This window comes from Piliocolobus tephrosceles, chromosome 7, assembly GCF_002776525.5.
Source record: "Piliocolobus tephrosceles isolate RC106 chromosome 7, ASM277652v3, whole genome shotgun sequence".
Lineage (NCBI taxonomy): Eukaryota > Metazoa > Chordata > Mammalia > Primates > Cercopithecidae > Piliocolobus > Piliocolobus tephrosceles.
In genome coordinates, this window is record NC_045440.1 from 147,182,367 (window position 1) to 147,200,368 (window position 18,002).

At 58.3% G+C, this 18,002-nt stretch overlaps 1 protein-coding gene across 5 annotated transcripts; it reads right to left on the reverse strand.

Moving 5' to 3' along the window:
- Positions 1-71: 71 nt before the first annotated feature.
- Positions 72-12,872, reverse strand: PUF60 (poly(U) binding splicing factor 60). Of its 5 annotated transcripts, none has more exons than XM_023188359.2 (12): positions 12,770-12,872; positions 7,878-7,964; positions 5,475-5,570; positions 5,260-5,349; positions 4,332-4,382; positions 2,083-2,244; positions 1,903-1,995; positions 1,572-1,785; positions 1,302-1,492; positions 1,039-1,174; positions 610-845; positions 72-512 (listed from the first exon to the last, which is right to left on the reverse strand). In XM_023188359.2, exons 1-12 carry the CDS (start codon positions 12,791-12,793, stop codon positions 213-215), a joined length of 1,680 nt encoding a protein of 559 aa, XP_023044127.1. In that variant the 5' UTR covers positions 12,794-12,872; the 3' UTR covers positions 72-212. The 5 variants fall into 5 exon arrangements, with proteins under 5 accessions (XP_023044127.1, XP_023044128.1, XP_023044126.1 ...); XM_023188360.3 differs by having other exon boundaries at positions 7,878-7,961; positions 12,770-12,846; XM_023188358.2 differs by lacking the exon at positions 12,770-12,872 and adding an exon at positions 8,364-8,700.
- Between the last annotated feature and the right edge of the window lie 5,130 nt (positions 12,873-18,002).

Sequence of the window (18,002 nt, forward strand, 5' to 3'; positions counted from 1 at the left end):
CTCCTCGCCCTAGACCCCCTAAGGACACACACCCAGGGTGGGTGACAGGACCGATGGCAGACACAGGGACGTTCAGGGCCAGCAGCATCCGCACCTTTATCCGCACTATAGGCCAGGCTGGGCACAGCGCGCCTGGCCCCGGGGACCACTGTATCACTATAAAACCCAGAGGAAACAAGGAACAAGTGCAAGTCCGGGGAGAGGGGCCAACGTCACGCAGAGAGGTCACTGTTATCAAAACGCTCCTGGTCGTACACTTCAGCCACCACCTTGCGGCCAGCAAACCAGCGCCCATTGAGGGCCTGGATGGCCTTATGAGTCTCGGAGGCTATGGAAAACTCCACAAAGATCTTGACAATGATTTCCGCATCTTCCTCCTCGCCTTGTTTCTCTTGGTAGATGATGACGCGGTTCACGGCCCCGAACTTGCCACACTCCTCTGTCACCTCCCCTTCCAGGTCATCGTCGATGTCCTTGGGGTCCACCATGTTGCGCAGAACCATCACTGTGGACTGTGGGGCCGGGGCGGGGGGAGACAGCTGAGCGCTGTGGCCCCGCCCCCCACCTCCCCCCCCCCTCCCCCGGCCACCACCCCACCCCTCTGCCTACCTCCTGTTTGCGGAGCAGCTTCTGCATCACCATGTGGCGGGCGCTGCTGCCCGAGATGCTCATGTGCTCCTGCTCGCTCAGCATCTCTGGCCGCTCTGACTCGGGAAACAGCTCTTCTTCTTCCTTCTCCTTCTTGGGCTCCAGGAGACCCAGCGTCGGAGGGCTGGCCAGGATGGGGTTCACCACTCCCACTGAGGGGATGGTGACCGGAATAGGAGGACGGGCTGGGGTCACACCTGCAGGAAGACCAACCAGGTCCATCCGTCACTCCCTACCACCCCCCTTCCCAGAAAGGCACAGAACTGACCAGCCATGGCCTGCCCTGGGCTCCGAGGGTCGTCCCAGACCAACAGGGCCGGGCAGCTGAGGGCAGCGAGCCTAGAGATGGCAGGACAGGAGAGGAGAGGATCTGGTACCACTTAGACTCACCTGTGATGACTCCAGGTGCCTGGGCAGCCATGACAGCCTGGGGCAAAGTCCCCAGGGGCTGGGCCAAGGTCAGTGCTGGGGACACCAGTCCAGGTGTGCCCAGGGTACCCAACACTGCTGCTCCGGCCACTGCTTCCTGTAACCCAAAAGGTCACCATGCTCAGTCCCTGGTCTGGCTACTCAAGACCACCTTGAATCAGTCTCCAAGGAATCGGGGGCCGGCCCGCCCACCCTCAAGCTGACACAGATGTGTGGGCCCTCACCTGAGCTGTGATCTTGGCAGTGGCTGCAGCAGCTGCCACAGCAGCGGCAGGCGGGAGGCCTCCAGGCGTGGCCGGTGTGAGCAGGGGCATGGGCGGTGTGACGGCCTTGCCCACCCGCAAGTACTGGCCACCGAGATCAAAGAGGTTCATGGAGGACACAGCATCCTGGGACGACTGGGCCTTCTCGTACTCTGCGGGCAGGAGTAGCAGTGAGCAGGGCCAGCCCCAGCCTCAGGTGGCCCCCATCCCGCCTCAGCCGCCCCAGCTCACCAATGAAGCCATAGCCCTTGTGCTTGCCAGTTGTGGGGTCCCGGGCCAGTGTGCAAGACTTGATCTTGCCAAAGGCCTCAAACACACTCTTAATGTCATCGTCTGAGAGATCCTGGTGCACTGAGGCCACGTAGATGCGGTTGAAGGCCCGTGCCTCCTCAGCCAGCTGGTCTATGATGGGCTGGGCCTGCCCTATGTTGCTGGGTCTGCCCACCTGGGGAAGAAGCGGCGAGATGGAGAGACCTGTCAACCCAGGCCCGGCCACAAAAGGCTGCTATGGAGGGGCAGCCCTGCATGCCTGTGGGATTAAGGCCTTGGCTCCCTGCCTCACCTTGATGTTCCTGCCCCCCAGCATCACCGAGTTCATCTGCTCCAAGGCCAGCTGTGCAGCTTCAGGGACCTCATACTCCACAAAGGCAAAACCCTAGACACAAGGACACACCTGTTAGGCTGCGCGAGCCCAGGGGTGGGGGCGAGCCCAAAGTGGCCAGGGCAGACCAAGCCTGCTGACCTTGTGCTTCATGGTGACAGAGTCCCAAGACATGTCGATGCTCTTGATGGGGCCAAAGGGGGCAAAGGCCTGGCGGATGGTGTCCTCCCCCAGCTCGTAGTAGATGGAGCCCACGTAGACACGGCACATGATGGCCAGCGCCCGCTGCCGCTGAGCCGCCATCTGCAGCAGGACAGAGGGGAGAGAACCGCTGGCTCGTCAGGGGCGGCAGGAGGCTGGGCAGCCCACTCCCCTCCTGGCCCACCCACTCAGCCCTGCTGTGGGGAGGGCTCCCCACATGGCAGGGAGGTGCGGGCTCCATCCCTGCAGTCAGGGTGAGGGGGTCGCAGGACCCCGCCACCCAAAGAAGGAAGGCCAGGCCCAGCGGCAGGACAGGACGCACCCCAGCCCGCCAATGTCCCAGGCAGACTGTGGCAGCAAAGCCGACAGATGGTCAGGAGGCAGGGCTGCGCGCCCTCCCACGCAGACCACCCTTCAGTCTGGGGGCTGGGTGTCCCAGCCAAGGATCACGACAGAAGAGGGAAGGAGGAGCCATCCAAGCTGGAGGGACCCACTGGTTTGGTGGCCAGAAGAGAGGAGGTCAGAAGACAGGGCAGCCACTGCCCAGAAGAGACCCCAGGGGAGGAGCTGAGGAGCCAGATGGGGGCTCCCTGAAGAAAGAAGGAGGAGCAGCTGCTCATGCGGGGCCAACTCCGGGAGGGGCTCATGCTGTGCCTTCCCAGTACCCTGCAACTCCTCACAAAGGAGCTGCCTGGAGCCCGTGCCCACAGCCGAGAGCGGGCCCAGGCGAGACCACTGGCCTGGCCCCCCGGGGCACCATGAGGTAGCAGAGACCCTAAAAGAAGCCTTCAGGCTCCTTGGAGCTGGTGAGGTGACAGGCCTAGCTGGTCCAGGGCCTTGGCTGTGAGCTTTGCTATTACGCTGAGGGACCTCCCCACACCCTCAGGGACGGGTTCTCGCCCTGCCACCTCACAGGAGACGTGCCAGGCAGGGGACTTCCAGAGCCACACGCAGTGGGCCACAGGGAGACTGTGGGCCAGGGCAGGCAAAGCAGGCAGCTGGAGCCAGGCCCTGCCCCTCTCCACACAAGGCCTTGTGGCCAGAGACCAGTTTCCCTCTTTAGACATCAGCTGGCCTAACGCAGGCGGAACCTCCCCATCCCATGGAGAGGGGCCTGGAGGCATCTCTCCACATCAAGGCACTTCCCCAGGTGAGACATCTCCCTTCAAACTAGGCATTCCCTGAAAATGAGACTGTTCTCCTGAAACTGGGCCCCCAACAGACCTCAGGCTCCCCACTCAGAGCAAGGCCCCCCAAAGGTGGAATCACATCCCCTTCAGTCAGCAGGCTCCCCAGACACAAGACCAGGCTCGTCCCTCAGGTCATGCTCCCCCAAGACAGGGCTGTCTCCTTTTCAGCGTGGGCCCCACCCCCAGGCAGGTCGACTCTCTCCCTGACCAGACCCCCAGCCCAGATTCCCATTCAGATGCTTCCCAGAGAGAACAAGGCGTGTGCTGCCCCACGGGAGCCACACACACAGGGAGGCCCCTCTGAATAGAGGCTCCCAGAGAACGGGCCACATCTTCCCCCCAGGATCCCCGAGATGGGGCCTGGCCTCCTCCTGAGCCTGCCTCTGGGGGAAGGGAGGGGCACCTCCTTCCCGGACTCCTCTGCCCACCACAGCGAAGGCCACAGCCGTGGCCCCTGCCTCCTCCGCCCTGGCTGCATGGCCTTTGCCCCTTGCTGATAGCCAGGCACAAGGCCCTGCTTGCCCTTCCCTCGCTCACTTGGGTCCCCCACCCCCCACCCCATCCATCCATCCTCCCTCCAGGGTCTGATGGGGCCATGAGTTAGGACCCCTCTCTCCTCAGGGGCCTGACCCCAACCCAGGAGCCAGGCAGCCTGGAGACTGACGGGGCTGGAGGCCGCAGGTGCACCCCGTGCGTGCAGGCGGCGTGGGCACAGACGGGCCTGGTGCCGGCAGCTACCCGCCCTGGCCGGCTGCCCTCCGCAGTTACCTGGCCGATTAGTTTTAAGGTGGGCCCTCAGCAGATGGAGGCCTCCCCAGGGGCGGTCCCGGGTGGGTGCCCACACCACTGGCCCCGCCACGCCTGGCGCTCTGCTGCGCTCGTCCAGAGCCGGCGGGCAGGGCCGGCCAGGGGAGCGAGTCCCCAGCACGCGGGCTGCACTGCCCCCCCTAGCCCTGACTAAGGACATGAGCCCCAGAAGAAGTGAGCTTTTCTATTGACCGATTGCAAAGGTGAGAGAGGATCTCCAAAGCCCATTGTCACTGCTGCCATCTGAAAGACAGTAAAGACAGAGTTCAGTCTGTTGGAGCCGAGCAGTCTCCCGCTCTCGTCAACACCTCACGCAGACAGCGGCAAGGCCCGGAGTCCCCGCCCTGCCAGGGAGGCCGCCTGCCTTCCCACGCCGCCGGCCGCCGGCACCTGCCCAGGGGGGCCGCAGCGCCCCACGTGCCCCGCCCTGCAGCCTTGCAGCCGGCCGGCCGGGGCAGAAAGGAAGGGAGGGAGGAGGGAGGAGGGAGGAGGGCAGTGGAGCGCAGTGTACGGCCAGGACAACTCCTGGCAGCGTGAATGTCTGAGGGCTGGGCGGGGGGCGTGAGGCTCGAGGCCCAGGAACCTGTCGGCCTCACACCGGCCTCTTCCCACGAAGGTATCGCAGCCTCCAGCCACAGGCCTAGAGCAGGGCCCCAGAACAGGTGCCTCTAGACTGTCCCCTCCTCAGTCCTGGGGCTGAGCCCAGGTGGTCTGGACTCACTGCAGGGGTGAGGGCCTGAGCAGTCTTAATCCAGGCCACGGGGGCAGGGAGGTCCACGCCCTGCATGCTGCCACCATCAGCTGTGCACAGCTGGGGCGGGAAGCACGGGGGAGACCAGAGGCCACGGTGTCAAGACCAGGAAGGGGAACAGGATAGAGCTACAGCCAAGCAGCCAAGAAAGGGGCTGCGGCGCTTTAGGGGCTCCAGCGAGCAACAGGTGGGAAAGGCTGGGCCACTCGTGCCTCAGAGAGGACCCCGGGGGTCCCGAGCATGAGTCTTTGAGAATCGGAGCGCTGTAACAGCTTGCGGGGATGGCCGCAGGCACAGGAGGAGGAAGAGCGTGAAGAGGAGATGGTGGTGGTGGTGGGGAGGGCGGTGGAGGCTCCGGCTGGGGCTCACCTGCAGGTTGGTGAGCTGCTGCTGCTGGTGCGCGATGGTCTGCTTCACCAGCACGCTCTTGATGCTCTGCTCCATGGCGTACTTCTTGGCCTGAGAGAGGTGGCAGTGAGGAGCACTGGGGGCCCGGCCTATGGGAGACAGGCCTGCCCCGCACCCTGCCCCTGCCCCCAGTTGACTGGCCCACGCCTGCAGTGCCCTGGGAGGTCCGTGCTCACCTTCTGAAGGGCCTCCTGCTGCTCGGGCGTCAGGGGAGGCAGCCCCAGCTTGGCGGCTGTGCTCTGCCCGTTCTCCATCTTGATGGAGTCTGTGCCCTGGTAGGGGAGCAGGGGAATCTGTCAACAGCAAGTTCAAGTTCTCCTTCACATGGCCCCAGGAGTGCCACCCCACCTGTCTCCCAAACACTGCACATGGGCTCTGGCCCAGCCCCTTCCCAGAGAGACAGGGCCTTAGCACAGACTATCCCCTGCCTGGCCTGGACTCAGGCCTGCCCTTCTGACATTGCTCTCCCCAGCCCAGGCTGCTGTCTCCCCCAGGACCCATGGGGTAGAACACAGACTGAGGCAAGAAGGTGCCCTGGAGGCCCTGGGCCAACCCGAGCAGTTGTGGGGCCCAGGCCACAGTGGCCTCCTCGGACACCACCAAGATAAACAGCTGGAGGCGGGAAAGGGGTCCAGCCCCTTGTTGTCAGTCTGACTCCAGAGCTGCTATCACATGCCCTGCAGGAGGGCCAGCCTCAGCTGTCCTCCAAGGCAGGAAGGCAGGAGAAAAGGGCCAGGGCTCTCTGGACATTCTGGGACTCCTTGCTCCCAGGCTCCTCCGGGATTCCTCAGTCCCTGCCACAGACACAGGCTCAACTTCCCTGGAGTTTCAAGGGGCCACCCAAGGAGCAAAAACAAGGACCTCTCTCCCAACAGTGTTCTCCCGCCCCCGCCCCCCACCCCGGGTCCCCGCACGCCTCCCAGAGAACACAGGCCTCTCTCGGGCCACACGAGCCCTGCAGACGGCTCCAGCTCACTCACAGACACTCTTGCATGGGCTGTGCCTGGCCCACTGGGAGAAGCCAGGAGTAGACCCACCAGCGCCCCAGCCAGGTGGGCCTGGGGACCAGGAGGCCCTTGGGTAATCACAGCCACTGCAGACCCAAGCTGATGCCAACCAGGACTATGTTTACATCCCTTCTGTCAAAATCCATCTCTAAGCTTTTTGCAGAGGGAAGAACGCAGCTGCGTGAGCAGGGAGGCATGGCCAGCAGGCCCGGCAGAGCGTGGGGTGGGCAGACAGCATGCCTGCGCCTGTCCCCCAGCTCGGCAAGCACAAAGACCACTGGCCCACCAACTGGGCCCTCCCAGACTTCCAGATGCAGCCTTGAGGGGCAGCAGAGAAGAGAGAAGGATCCCCAGCAAGGACAGAGCAAGGACAGAGGGACCCAGGAGGCAGGAAGGGACAGGCTGGCCGAAGCCCCAAGAACCCCCTCCTGCCTGCCAAGTGCTGGGATGCTGGCCCAGGCTCAAAGGGCAAGAAGCCCTGGAGACCCCTCCCCAGGCAACTGGAGCCCCAGCCAGTCCCTGAAGGTCAAAGGCTGGCTGTGGGTGGCACCAGGTGCCCCAGTCCGGCTCACACTAGACCTGTCCTTGCACCCTCACAGCTGGCCCCAAGCCCATTCCTCCTTAGTGGGAAAGAGGGCCCAAGAGCCAGAGGCTGGGACTTGAGAGACAGGCTGTCACCATGGTAATCAATGCCAATCCCCTCAACCCCCAGACACTTTTCAATCTCCTCTTTGTCTTGGTAAACAAAAGGCCCTTCTCCCACCAACCAATGGTGGGCTGGGCACCAGCCAAGGGCCAGGGAGCACCAGCCCCCACATCTCCCAGGATCCAGGCTGCATACCATGTCCCAGTCCCACCCCCTAAGCGTGCCTGGGGGACCAAAAGGAGGGCCCAGCCCCAAGAGGCCGCCCAGGCCACCTTGCTGAGGCCCCGCTGGAATGCTCTGCAGGCGGGCGCTACCATGGAGAAGCACAAAGAACCGACTACACAGCCACAGGCCCAGCTCCACCTCCAAGAGGACCCGCTCCCAAGGTTGGGCCATCGAACAGGCCAAGACCCACCCGCAACCACTCTGGAGCCTGGGGCTGAAAAAAGATGGGGAGGGCTGAGTCCCAACCAGACCCGTGCTTTGATGTGCGCATTGCTTCGTTGTTTTATTTAAAGTAAAACACAGAGGTCTGAAATGAAACCTGTATTTCTGTCTCCTAAAGCACTGCACATTCTAGAAACCTTGGCCCACCCTTCCTCCAAGATGCCTAAGAACGCATGAGCTCCAGGCCCTGGCATCCCCACCCGGCTAGACTGTCAACAGGCCCTGCCTGGTGCCTGGAGCAGGGCAGATGCAGAGGGCAAAGGCTGGCTCAGTGGCTGGGTGGGGAGGGTGCAGGACTGACGCAGGGCGAGGGCCGTGGTCCTGCGGGCAGTTGTCTGCCCAGAGGCAAAGAAGGGTTCCCGAGGTTCCTCCCGCCCTGCCCCCAGCCAGCCCTCCTTGTGCCCAGGGACGCACAGGCAGGCAGGCGGGCGGGCGGGCAGGTGGACGGGCCTGAGGGAGAGGATGCTTAAGGTCAGTACCTGTGGAGGTTTCCATTTGTCTCCCGCTGCCACCACTGCCGCCGCCGCTGCCGGCTCGGACCCCCCTCCTTGCTGGCCATTGACCTGCTGCAGGCAGGAAGGAGATGTTTTAACGGACAGGCACACCACCCCACCGCCCAGGCCTGCTCTCCTCCCGAGCTAAGGGCTGAGCTCCTCACAGATAAACAAGGGAGGCCGGGTAGGGATGCATTCCCGACACGACCCCCCAGCCCAAACTGCCCTCGCTTCACACCCGTCAGCATGCCCAGGGAGCTGGTCAGAAGCAGAGCGGAGCCTGGGCTGGGCCAGGGCTGCCAGCAAGTCCAAGCAGGGGCAGGGAGCAGGATAGAGAGCACTGTGCGCCTGCCCCAGGCAAAAGAAAGCCATCCTCTCCTGCCAGCAGGCTGGATGGTCAAAGGAACTGGCTGGGTGTCCCCCATGTCCTCCTGAGGCAGCAGGGGTGCCTTCCTGGCAACCTGTACACACCTTGGCCAGCCCACAACTCAGCCCCAGCCCCAGCGCCATCCACAGGCTCTGGCCAAGCCCAGGTCCCAGTTCTCTCCTGAAGACACTTTTAAGCAGCATGGTGGGCAGGGGTCTGGACACGCAGGCCTCCCTTCCCTGGCAACAGAACCATCCAGAGCAGTCTCCCAGGAGGACAGCCAAGAGCTTGGCCTCTGCACTGGGAAAAATCCACACCTAAAGGGGCACAGAAGGGAGTAGCAGCTCCACAACGGTCTTGAGGGATGGCAGGGCAAAGGCAGGCCACAGGCAGGAGACGGGTAACGTTGTGGGGGTCAGGAGATGGTAGAAGGGTCTTGAGACCTACTCTACCTTCTCAGAGGATGCACAACAAGAACCAAGGCAGCATGCAGTCAACCCGCTCCCAGCTCAAGGATGAGACCCACAGTATCTAAGGACAGAAGAGATCAGTGTGCCTACCCTTGCAGCCATGCGCGCAAAGCCAGAGGCTGGGCTGACCCACCAGAGCGTCCCAGGTCCTCCAGCCTCCAGGGGAGGGGCAGCAGCACAAGCCCAGCTGCACTGGGGAAGGCCAACCCAGCCTGTGCCGGGAGCTAATCCCGATGCTGCCGGCACGGGTGTGCTCTAGCTGCCCAACTCAGCCCCACGCTGCCTAGACACTGTACCCCGGAAACAACGGCCCCTCCCGCTGCATGTACAGCCAGGGGAGAGGCTGCCTCTTCTTCTTTATGAGACAGGGTCTGGCTCTGTCGCCCAGGCTGGAATGCAGTGGTGCAACCACAGCTCACTGCAACCTCCACCTCCTAGGACTACAGGCATGCACCACCACACGTGGCTAATTTTTGTATTTTTGGGAGAGATGGGGGTCTCCATGTTGCCCAAGCTGGTCTCAAACAATCCACCTATCTCAACCTCCAAAATGCTGGCACTACAGGCGTGGGCCACGGTGCCCAGCCAAGGCTGCCTCTCACTGCCCACAGCAAGACATCACTTCAGGTCGTCTCCAGATACCCATGAACAGGGTGAACTGAGGGGCACTTTTGTAACTTCCTGCTCCCCCAAATCACTGCACTAACCAACAAGTGAACCACAACAGTGCTGACAGTGGGATGTGGCTCAGAAAAACTTTTTCTTGGGAAAAGCTGGCCCACCGGTGCATTCTACGCAGCACATCCCACGCCATTCCTGGCAGATGGAAGTTCCTAGCTGCATGGAGCTTGGGGTTCTGTGCTAACCAGACACTGGGAGAGCTTGGAGGAAAGTGGTATTTATAATCGCAGCTAGTCACGTACTGCCATATTTAGGCGATGAAAATGGCGGCTTTATGGTCGGGATGCCCCCCAGCACCAGGCAGCAGTGCTCGGAGGAATGGGAAGCCCCTTTGAGGGGCGGAGCAGCAGAGGGGCTCTGAGGTGCAACTCTGGGACCGCCTTTCCTCAGCCCAGAGCAACGAGGAGTATTTCCATCAGAAGACAAGAAGAGCAATGTCGGGGCTGGACTTGGTGGCTCACACCTGTAACTCCAGCACTTTGGAGACCGATGTAGGAGGATCACTTGAGACCAGCCTGGGTAACATAGCAAGATGCCATCTCTATGAAAAAAAAATTTTTTTTAAGTAACGTGTCCAGACACCGTGGCTCACGCCTGTAATCCCAACACTTTGGGAGGCCAAGGCAGATGGATTGCTCGAGGTCAGGAGTTGAAGATCAGCCTGGCCAACATGGTGAAACCCTCTCTCTACTAAAAATACAAAAATTAGCTGGGCGTGGTGGTGGCGCATGCCTGTAATCCCAGCTACTGGGGAAGCTGAAGTGCTACCATGAATTGCCTGAACCCAGGAGGCGGAGGTTGCAGTGAGCCAGGATCACCCCACTGCACTCCAGCCTGGGTGATAAAGCGAAACTCCGTCTCAAAAAGTAACGTGGAGCGAATGACTGAAGGTCCCAAGGTCCCAAGGCTTTAGGCTCCTCGCTGGGAAGGGGACGGCCTGTCTCCTAGGGCTACTGTGAAGATTTAGTGAAACCCTGGCACCCCCACCCCTCTGCCTAACCCTAACCCTAACCTGCAGTCCCTGCACACGAAAAGCAGCAAAGCAAGCCACAGGTTCCAGCAATCGTCAGTACTGTTAACATCTAGCGTCAGATACCCAGGGCAGAGCTGACTGCAGGACACTGCTTTCTATCTGTCAGTTCCTTTCACACAATGAACACTGCTTACTGCGTGCCCAGGCTCCACACTGAGCACTGCAGAGGCAGCAGAAACAACGCAAGAGAGAAAGATGTCTCTCTCAGGAGCCTGGTGTCAGCTGCCAGCAAAGAATGCCGAAATCAAAGATGACTTCTGTGTGTACTAAGAAAGCACAGGGTAAGAAAGAAGTGGCTATGAGGTGTGCCAGGCCACGGCATCCAGGGGGCCTCTCTATAAGGTGACATTGCAGGCTGGGACCTCCAGAAGAAAGAAACTGGAACCCCAAGGGTGATGACCCCAAATGAAAGCCGTTTGGGCTGTCAGTGAAGAGAAGAATGGAGCCACGTGTCAAAGTGAAAAGATGCATCCAGAAGACCCACCCTTGCTGCGAAGAGGCAGCCGGCCTCATTCTGCAGCCACCAGGCAGAAGGCGTGCCCATGGGAGGGGAGGCCTTCTGCATCTTCTGGCTTCCTTCCCCACCAGGCCACTGTCTACTAAGTTCAGCTGCTCCATTCAACCTCCCATAAGAGCTGAAGCAGCATGAGACAGAGGGCAGGCTCTCATCACTGTGCCCAACCAGGATGCTGGGGAACAGATAACCCTTGTAGAAGCCTTTCCATCTCAGTGATTAAAAGAGGAATCGGTTAGACCACAGGCTACAGCTCATTCCTGGAGCCTAATGCAATGAAAAAGCATGTATTAACCCCAACAGAATTTGCATGGCAACAAACACCCCAACTGAGAACCCGTTCATGGCGTCAGTTATGACCCACGTCCAACTCAACAATGACACCAACTATCTGGCACCATGCCACAGCAGACCTGAGCCCCCATTTAACCCTCATGAGCACAGGGCGCTGTTCTGCGGGTGCTTGGGGAGTGAGGCATCCATTTTCTTCCTCCACCTTCCCAAGTGTCCAGTCCTTGTCTCTGAGCCGCCTCCTCCTTCACCATCAACTCTCTGCTGCCTGGAGACAGTCACCAGGTTCTTAACCCTTCCTTCCTTTCCCTCTGGAGTGCCCCTCAAAGATCACGTACTTCTGTGGCTTCAAGAGAAAGGACATGATAGGGAAAGTGGAGTTAGCCAGCCCTGTGAATCACACACTGGGCTGCCCTCGCAAGCTAGGATACGTATCTTGTGCAAATGCCTCTCTCCCCTAGTATGGGGCCTGGCAATGGCGGTCTGTGGACGCTCCCTGGTCCTGTCAGTCCAGCCTTCAGCCACTTGCCCAAGTTGTCTTCTTAAACAGACCTTATCCCATCCCGCTAGATGTGGGCTGGGGGGAGGGTGGCAAGTAATAAATGGGAAAACGGTGGCTAAGAAAGGTCCAAAACGGGATTACGTCCTATAAGCTAAGTGGTGAGGAGGAAAGACCAGACTTCATCGCGCATGTGTTGTGTGCATGGATGTTCTCCCCCTACGTTAATAACGCCTGCCCTGTCCGGGGAGGTGGGCAGTGAGCAGAGCAGGGGGCGACTCACTCCTCTGGATGCCCACGCAGTTCCCTCGGGCGCCCAGCAAATGGTACCCTGGGTGGGAACTTACTTCTGGTGGACACCAGACCTCCGACTGCCTGTCTGGCTCCCCATTGTGTCCCCAAATCCTCCCACAGAGCGATTTCTCAAAAAACCGTAGGATAAGAAAGCACGTCCTTCTTTCCCAAGTGGAAACAAGAGAATGGAGAGAACCAAATCCCTCTACAGCACCAGAGAACGAATTCACAGCTGCAGGCGTAGTGAGCCAAGGCCACCCCAAGCTCTGAATCGCAAACCCCTTTCTACAGATCCCGTCCCCTTCTGGTCCTATCAACCCTAAGGCCCACGCGTCATCCCCAGGAACCCGCTTCCGATGTGACCACGGCGCACATCCCCGTCGGCAGAGGGAGGACGACGACCCTCGCCTGCCGGACCTAGCGGGTAGGAACGAGACCCCGCTAGGCTCGCTCGCCCGGGCCACATGCAGCGCCCGGGCCCCAAACAGCGCCCGGGCCCCCGCCCCGCCCCGCCGGAAGCTGGGGTCCGCAGACCGGAAGCTGAGGCCGCGAGCCGGCCGCCCGCGCGCACCCGCCCCGCCCCCGCCTCACGCGACCCGGGGACACAAGGGAGTCCGCGCGGGACCTGGGAAGACCGTCGCGTTCTTGGGAGGCCCTCCGCGCCCAGGCTGGCCGACGACCCGGCCCCGCAAGCTGAGGGCCTCCCGCGTCACGGGGGGCTCACTTACGAGAGCTATGGTCGCCGTCGCCATCTTGCGTCCGTCGCGGCCGCTGCGCGCACCACCCACTCCTGCTCCTTCCGCGGTCTCGCGCGATCTGGGCGCCGGCGCACGGAACTCTCGCGAGGAAGGAGGTAAGAACGCGCTTCCGGGGCGGGGAGGGACGGTTAACGCCCGCGGGAGGGGCGACGGAAGGGGCGTGCCCTTGGCCGGGCGAGGGGCGGGGTCCGTGCAACATGGGCGTACGGGAGCGCGCGCCAGGGTACTTGAGCTGGGCGTATCTCGCCGAGTCCGGCGCCCCTCGCCGCCCCTCGCTCTTGCGGCCACTACTACGCTTCTCTTCTCTGCCTTTTTTTGGAGAAAACGCCGTCGCGGGCGTCGTCCAGAGGCTCTCCTCCGGGAGGCGAGGGAAAGAGCGGGAACCTCCTGGACTGGAGGAGTCTCGGGTGATGAAAGGCCCGTGTGTTTCAGGCTCACGTCGTGAGATGCTTCGTCCCCGCGTCGCGACATCCTTGGGGCCGGGAAGCCTCGTTCATTTGGCAGCCTCTTCTCCTTCCAGGGAACCGATGACCGTAGGTTGGCTGACATCAGTCGCTAGGCCCTCAGGCCACAGGCCCCCTTAGTACCTGAACTGGCTTTCATGGCCCAAGGTGTTTATCAGTACTGCTGGGAAAGCTGCCCGTCCTGGACATTTGCCATCTGCTGCACCCAGTCCCGAGACCCCAACTCAGTCATTTGAAGAAGCCACATCTGTAAGCTCAGGCACCTTCAGTGCCTGAGGCCACAAGGCATCCCAGGCAGGGCTCCTTTCAACCCTGGGAACGTTTAGAATTGAATACAGACACCTCTACCTAAATAGGGCAACATATTCCCTGCCTTCCTCCTGAAACCGTCTGCAATTATAGGAAAGGGGTTTTTATAAAGACAAACCCGGCAAGGGCAAAGAGCTGGGATATTGTAGAGCTGGAGGAAGACGGACAGCGAGAGCTACTCCAGCACACCCGGCTATGGAGGCTGGTGTCTGAGGGTCGTGGATGAAAGCACAGCTACAGAAAGGAAACCCCAGACCTCTGTCCATACCCACCGGGGCTGGCAGGCAGTGCAGTGGCTGAGACGTGAACTCTGGGAGAGGAGCTCTGAGGCCCTGCTCAAGCAAGGCTCTGAAAGCCTGGGAGTAAGTGAGACTCTGGGTCCTTCCCTTACCTCCACCCCTGGGCTGGGTCTGACCACCTACATGCCATCAGCCTCCTCAGAGAGGAGGGCTCCTTTCTGCAGTAGCTCCCAGCTCAAAAGAAAAGACTGGCAGGGCAGCTAGGGGCAGAGGGTTGCCCAGTAGAATGGCCCAGCCAGATCCCTGGCCTCGAAGCTCACCAGGCCATAAGCCCCAGCCACTAAAAGCATCTCCTTCTTAAAAGCAACTGGACAGCCCAGGATCACCAGACACCTGAGAAAGAAGAAAAGGGACTCAGAAGAAACAGAGACAATAAAGGAAGCCAAAGAAAAATGAAAACTAAAATGCCATTCTCAGAGATATTAGAGGTATTACAGGCAATAAAAAGGAACTGGGGGCTATAGAGAAAGAACACTCGGGATGAGAATGAGCTCTTAGAAATAAAACATGAGGGGAAAGTGAGCAATTCAATAGGCTTTTTAAGATGAAGTCTTCCAGAATGTATAATGACAGAACCAGATAGCTGGAAAACAGAATAGCAGTAACACAGGTGGGTGCTCTTCGGGCCAGCCTGGCACACAAGGCCTCCACGATGGAGGGGTGGATGGGTGGTGGGGAGCTGGTCCGCCACCCCCACCAGGGGAAGCCACGGGCACCACTCTCTGGGAACAGCTTCCCTTGACAATCACGTGCACGCAGGGTGCACGGTGCCCAGCACTGTTCTTACACACATTCACTTATGGGATCCTCACAACCCCGTGCTATGCAGTGGGTACAGCTGTTACCCATTTTTACTGATGGGCAACACCACAAGGCAGGAGCAGCAGTAGAACGGCTCCAGAGCCTGTGTTCTTTCCACCACCGTGACTGCATCTCAAAAGAGAAGTCCAGGTCAGGCACAGTGGCTCATACCTGCCTTTCCAGAACTTCAGGAGGCTGAGGCAGGAGGATCACTTGGACCCAGGGGTTCAAGACCAGCTTGGGCAATATAGCGAGGCCACATCTCTACAAAAAATAATTTTAAAAAACCACCTGGGCATGGTGGCCCAGGCCTGTAGTCCTAGCTAGTAGGGAGGCTAAGGTGGGAGCGTTGCTGGAGCCCAGAAGGTGGAGGTTGCAGTGCCCTGTCATCATACCACTGCACTCCAGCCTGGGTGACGGAGCCAAATCCTGTCTCAAAAAACAAAAACAAAAAATAAAAACCCAAAAAACAGAAACCCAACATCTAAATAAATTGTCCAGAAAATAAGGAAATGAGAGAAATCAACAAAGAGATAAATCATGAAAATTTCCTAGAACCAGTCATGTTTCCTGAACAATGGGTGAAAGGGAAGTTGTATATCAAGACACATCATTCAAAATTGCCAAAGTAATGGGGCAAAGAATAAAACAGAAAAGATCATAGGTAAAGAGTCAGAATTCAGAAAGGCACAAGAGTTCTCAGAACTAGAAGAAAATGACATGACACCCTCAAAACCCTGGGAATAAATGATTTTCAACCAAGCCAAGCTTTTTGTAACTAGTCACACTGTCAAGCATGTGTGAGGTTAGCATAAAGATAAACAGGTAAAGACTCCACAACTTCCTCTGCACCCTCTCAGGAAACTTGGAGGATGGTCCTTCTCAAACAGAGCAAATGAAGGAAAAGGAAAGCATTGCAGGACACTGGTGAAGAGTTAACCCATGCTGACAGCTGGACCATAAGTCCAAGAACAAGTCACCTGGGCAGGGGGCTTGCACAGTGGGGGCTCCAGAAGAAACTGAGCAGTCAGTTATGTGATGAGTCCTAAGCTATGAGAGGATGCTCATGCTTTTGCAGGAAAGTCTAAAGATGAATCGATGACAAACACATATAGAAAACCAGGCAAACAAAAAATAGGCAATTATTAACTCCAGGGAAAACAAAAAGTTGTGTAAGAAATGCCATCCTAGAACACCCTGTTCTCTCCTGTGACGTGTGGTAATGAAGCTGTAATAACACCCATGCAGCTGTGATGCCCGTCACACTAGAACGATGCCGCATCAGGAGATTGAGGCAGGTGACCACCCTCCTCCCAGAGGATGCTGGCTGGGGACACCTAATGTGAAAAATCTAATAAACAGAACTAAAAGCTCATGATTTTGAAAAACATGGATTTCAAATGCCTGAAGAAACAGTTAAGAGAGTTGAATTTGGAGAGGATCAGAGTAGGAGCCTGCATTTTTTATTTTTTATTGGCCTCAAAAAAAAAAAAAAAAAAAAAACCCATTCTACTTTAAAAACAATACACATAAAATCTTGAAAAGATAAAAGGAAGAATTCAACAGAGACATGATTAAGTGCAGCAATGGTAGTATTGATGCTTTTAAGTTCAGTTTAATCAGTAGTACAATGTTATGTGTTTGCCACCGAAACCATTTAGGACCGTGCGTAATCAGACAGTTTCACATGAGGGTTTCCATCTAGGATATGGAGATTATTTTAGATTGCTAATTTTGAGTTGGAAGGTGTGAGAATTAGAAAAATTTTGTAAATAGTATTGGAATATTTAAGATAACTGAGATTCACTATTTTGCACATTTAATTTATTTGATATGCGTTAGTAAGTCTTGCTTTGGTTTTTGGCTTTTGGTTGGGGTGCTGTGGTCAGCAGAATGCCACCCTTCCCCAACAAGAGTTTCCTTCCTGAATCCGTGGAACCAGTGAATGTTAGTTTACATGGCAAAATGTGTCCTGCAGATGTGTTTAATATTAAAAACCTCGAGGAAGGAGATTATCCTGTATTATCTGGCTGGGCCCAACCTAATCTCATGAGTCCTTAGGGCCAACCTTTCCTGTCCGCAGAGAACCAGAGAAATGTTTCGTGATACAGACTGAACCTGCTAGCTTTGAAGATGGAGGAGGCCAAGAGCCAAGGAATGTAGGCAGCCTCTACAAGCTGGAAGTGGCCTTAGTTTACAGCCAGCAAGAAAGTGGGTACCTTGGCCCTGCCACTGAAAGGATGTGGATTCCGCCAGCAGCCTGAAGAAGCAGGAGACAGAGTCTCCCCTAGAACCTCCAGGAAGGCAGGCAGCCTGCCAGCCTTGATTCTAGTTCAGTGAGACCCATAGTCAGACTTCCAGCCTACAGAATTGCAATAAATTTGTGTTGTTCTATGCCACTAAGTTTGTGGTAAATTTTACAGCAGCAGTATAGAACTAATACAGTGGTGTGCCTTCCTGGTTTGACATTTGAAATGCTTTTAAAAAGGCATGATTGTGCTAAATTTATACATACAATTTAAAATGTTTAAGGCCATTTCACTAAGTTTGGAATCGGAGGAGAGGCAAGCCAAGAATCAAGAGGCCAGGAAGGCAGGGATAGAATCCATGGGGGCATAGAAACCTGTAAGACTGAGTCAGGAGTGCAGTGGGAGAGAGGCAGGGAGCCAGGAGCTGACATCCTCAGAGGCCCAGGGAGCAGCTGCCCCAGGGAGGAGGTGCGGGAGGTAACATGGAGAGGGTGTGAATCTGAGGAGCAGAGAGGATGTGGGGGCCCTGACCTCTCCAGGCCAGGGAATGCAGGAGAGAAAAAGCCCGTTGGGGGGGCTGCAGTGGCCAGAGGAGATCTGTAGAGGGGCTGCAGGTTCTGGTCTCGGGGTGGGTAAAGGGTCAAAGAAGTGGCTCCAGGGCAGGGCTGTGTGGGACCAGGGGCTTTGCTGATGACAGCCTCAACTCCAGACCTCTCTGTGGTCTGTTTCTCCTGCCAGGTCCCTGTTGTGCCCAGTGCCGTGCCTGACACCCGCTGGTGTGTCACCTCTGGCTTGCTGTGCAGGCTCCTCGTGTGGGTGTATGGTGCCAGCCGGGGATGGCTGCTCTCCCAGACCCCATGGAGCAGTTCCCTGGGCAGAGGTCTGTCCAGGGCTGACCCTCACCCCCAAGCTCCAGAGCTGGGGCTCCTGCAGGGCAGCCTCCTGCACGCTGAGCAGTGGCCCTGGCCAGGCAGCCTGGGTAGGAACTCAGGGTGGGGAATGCAGGATATGGGAAGGGGTCCCGGGGGCAACCCTGAACTAAGGACCTGGGAGGCCTAACGGCTCCCCCACACGCACCCCC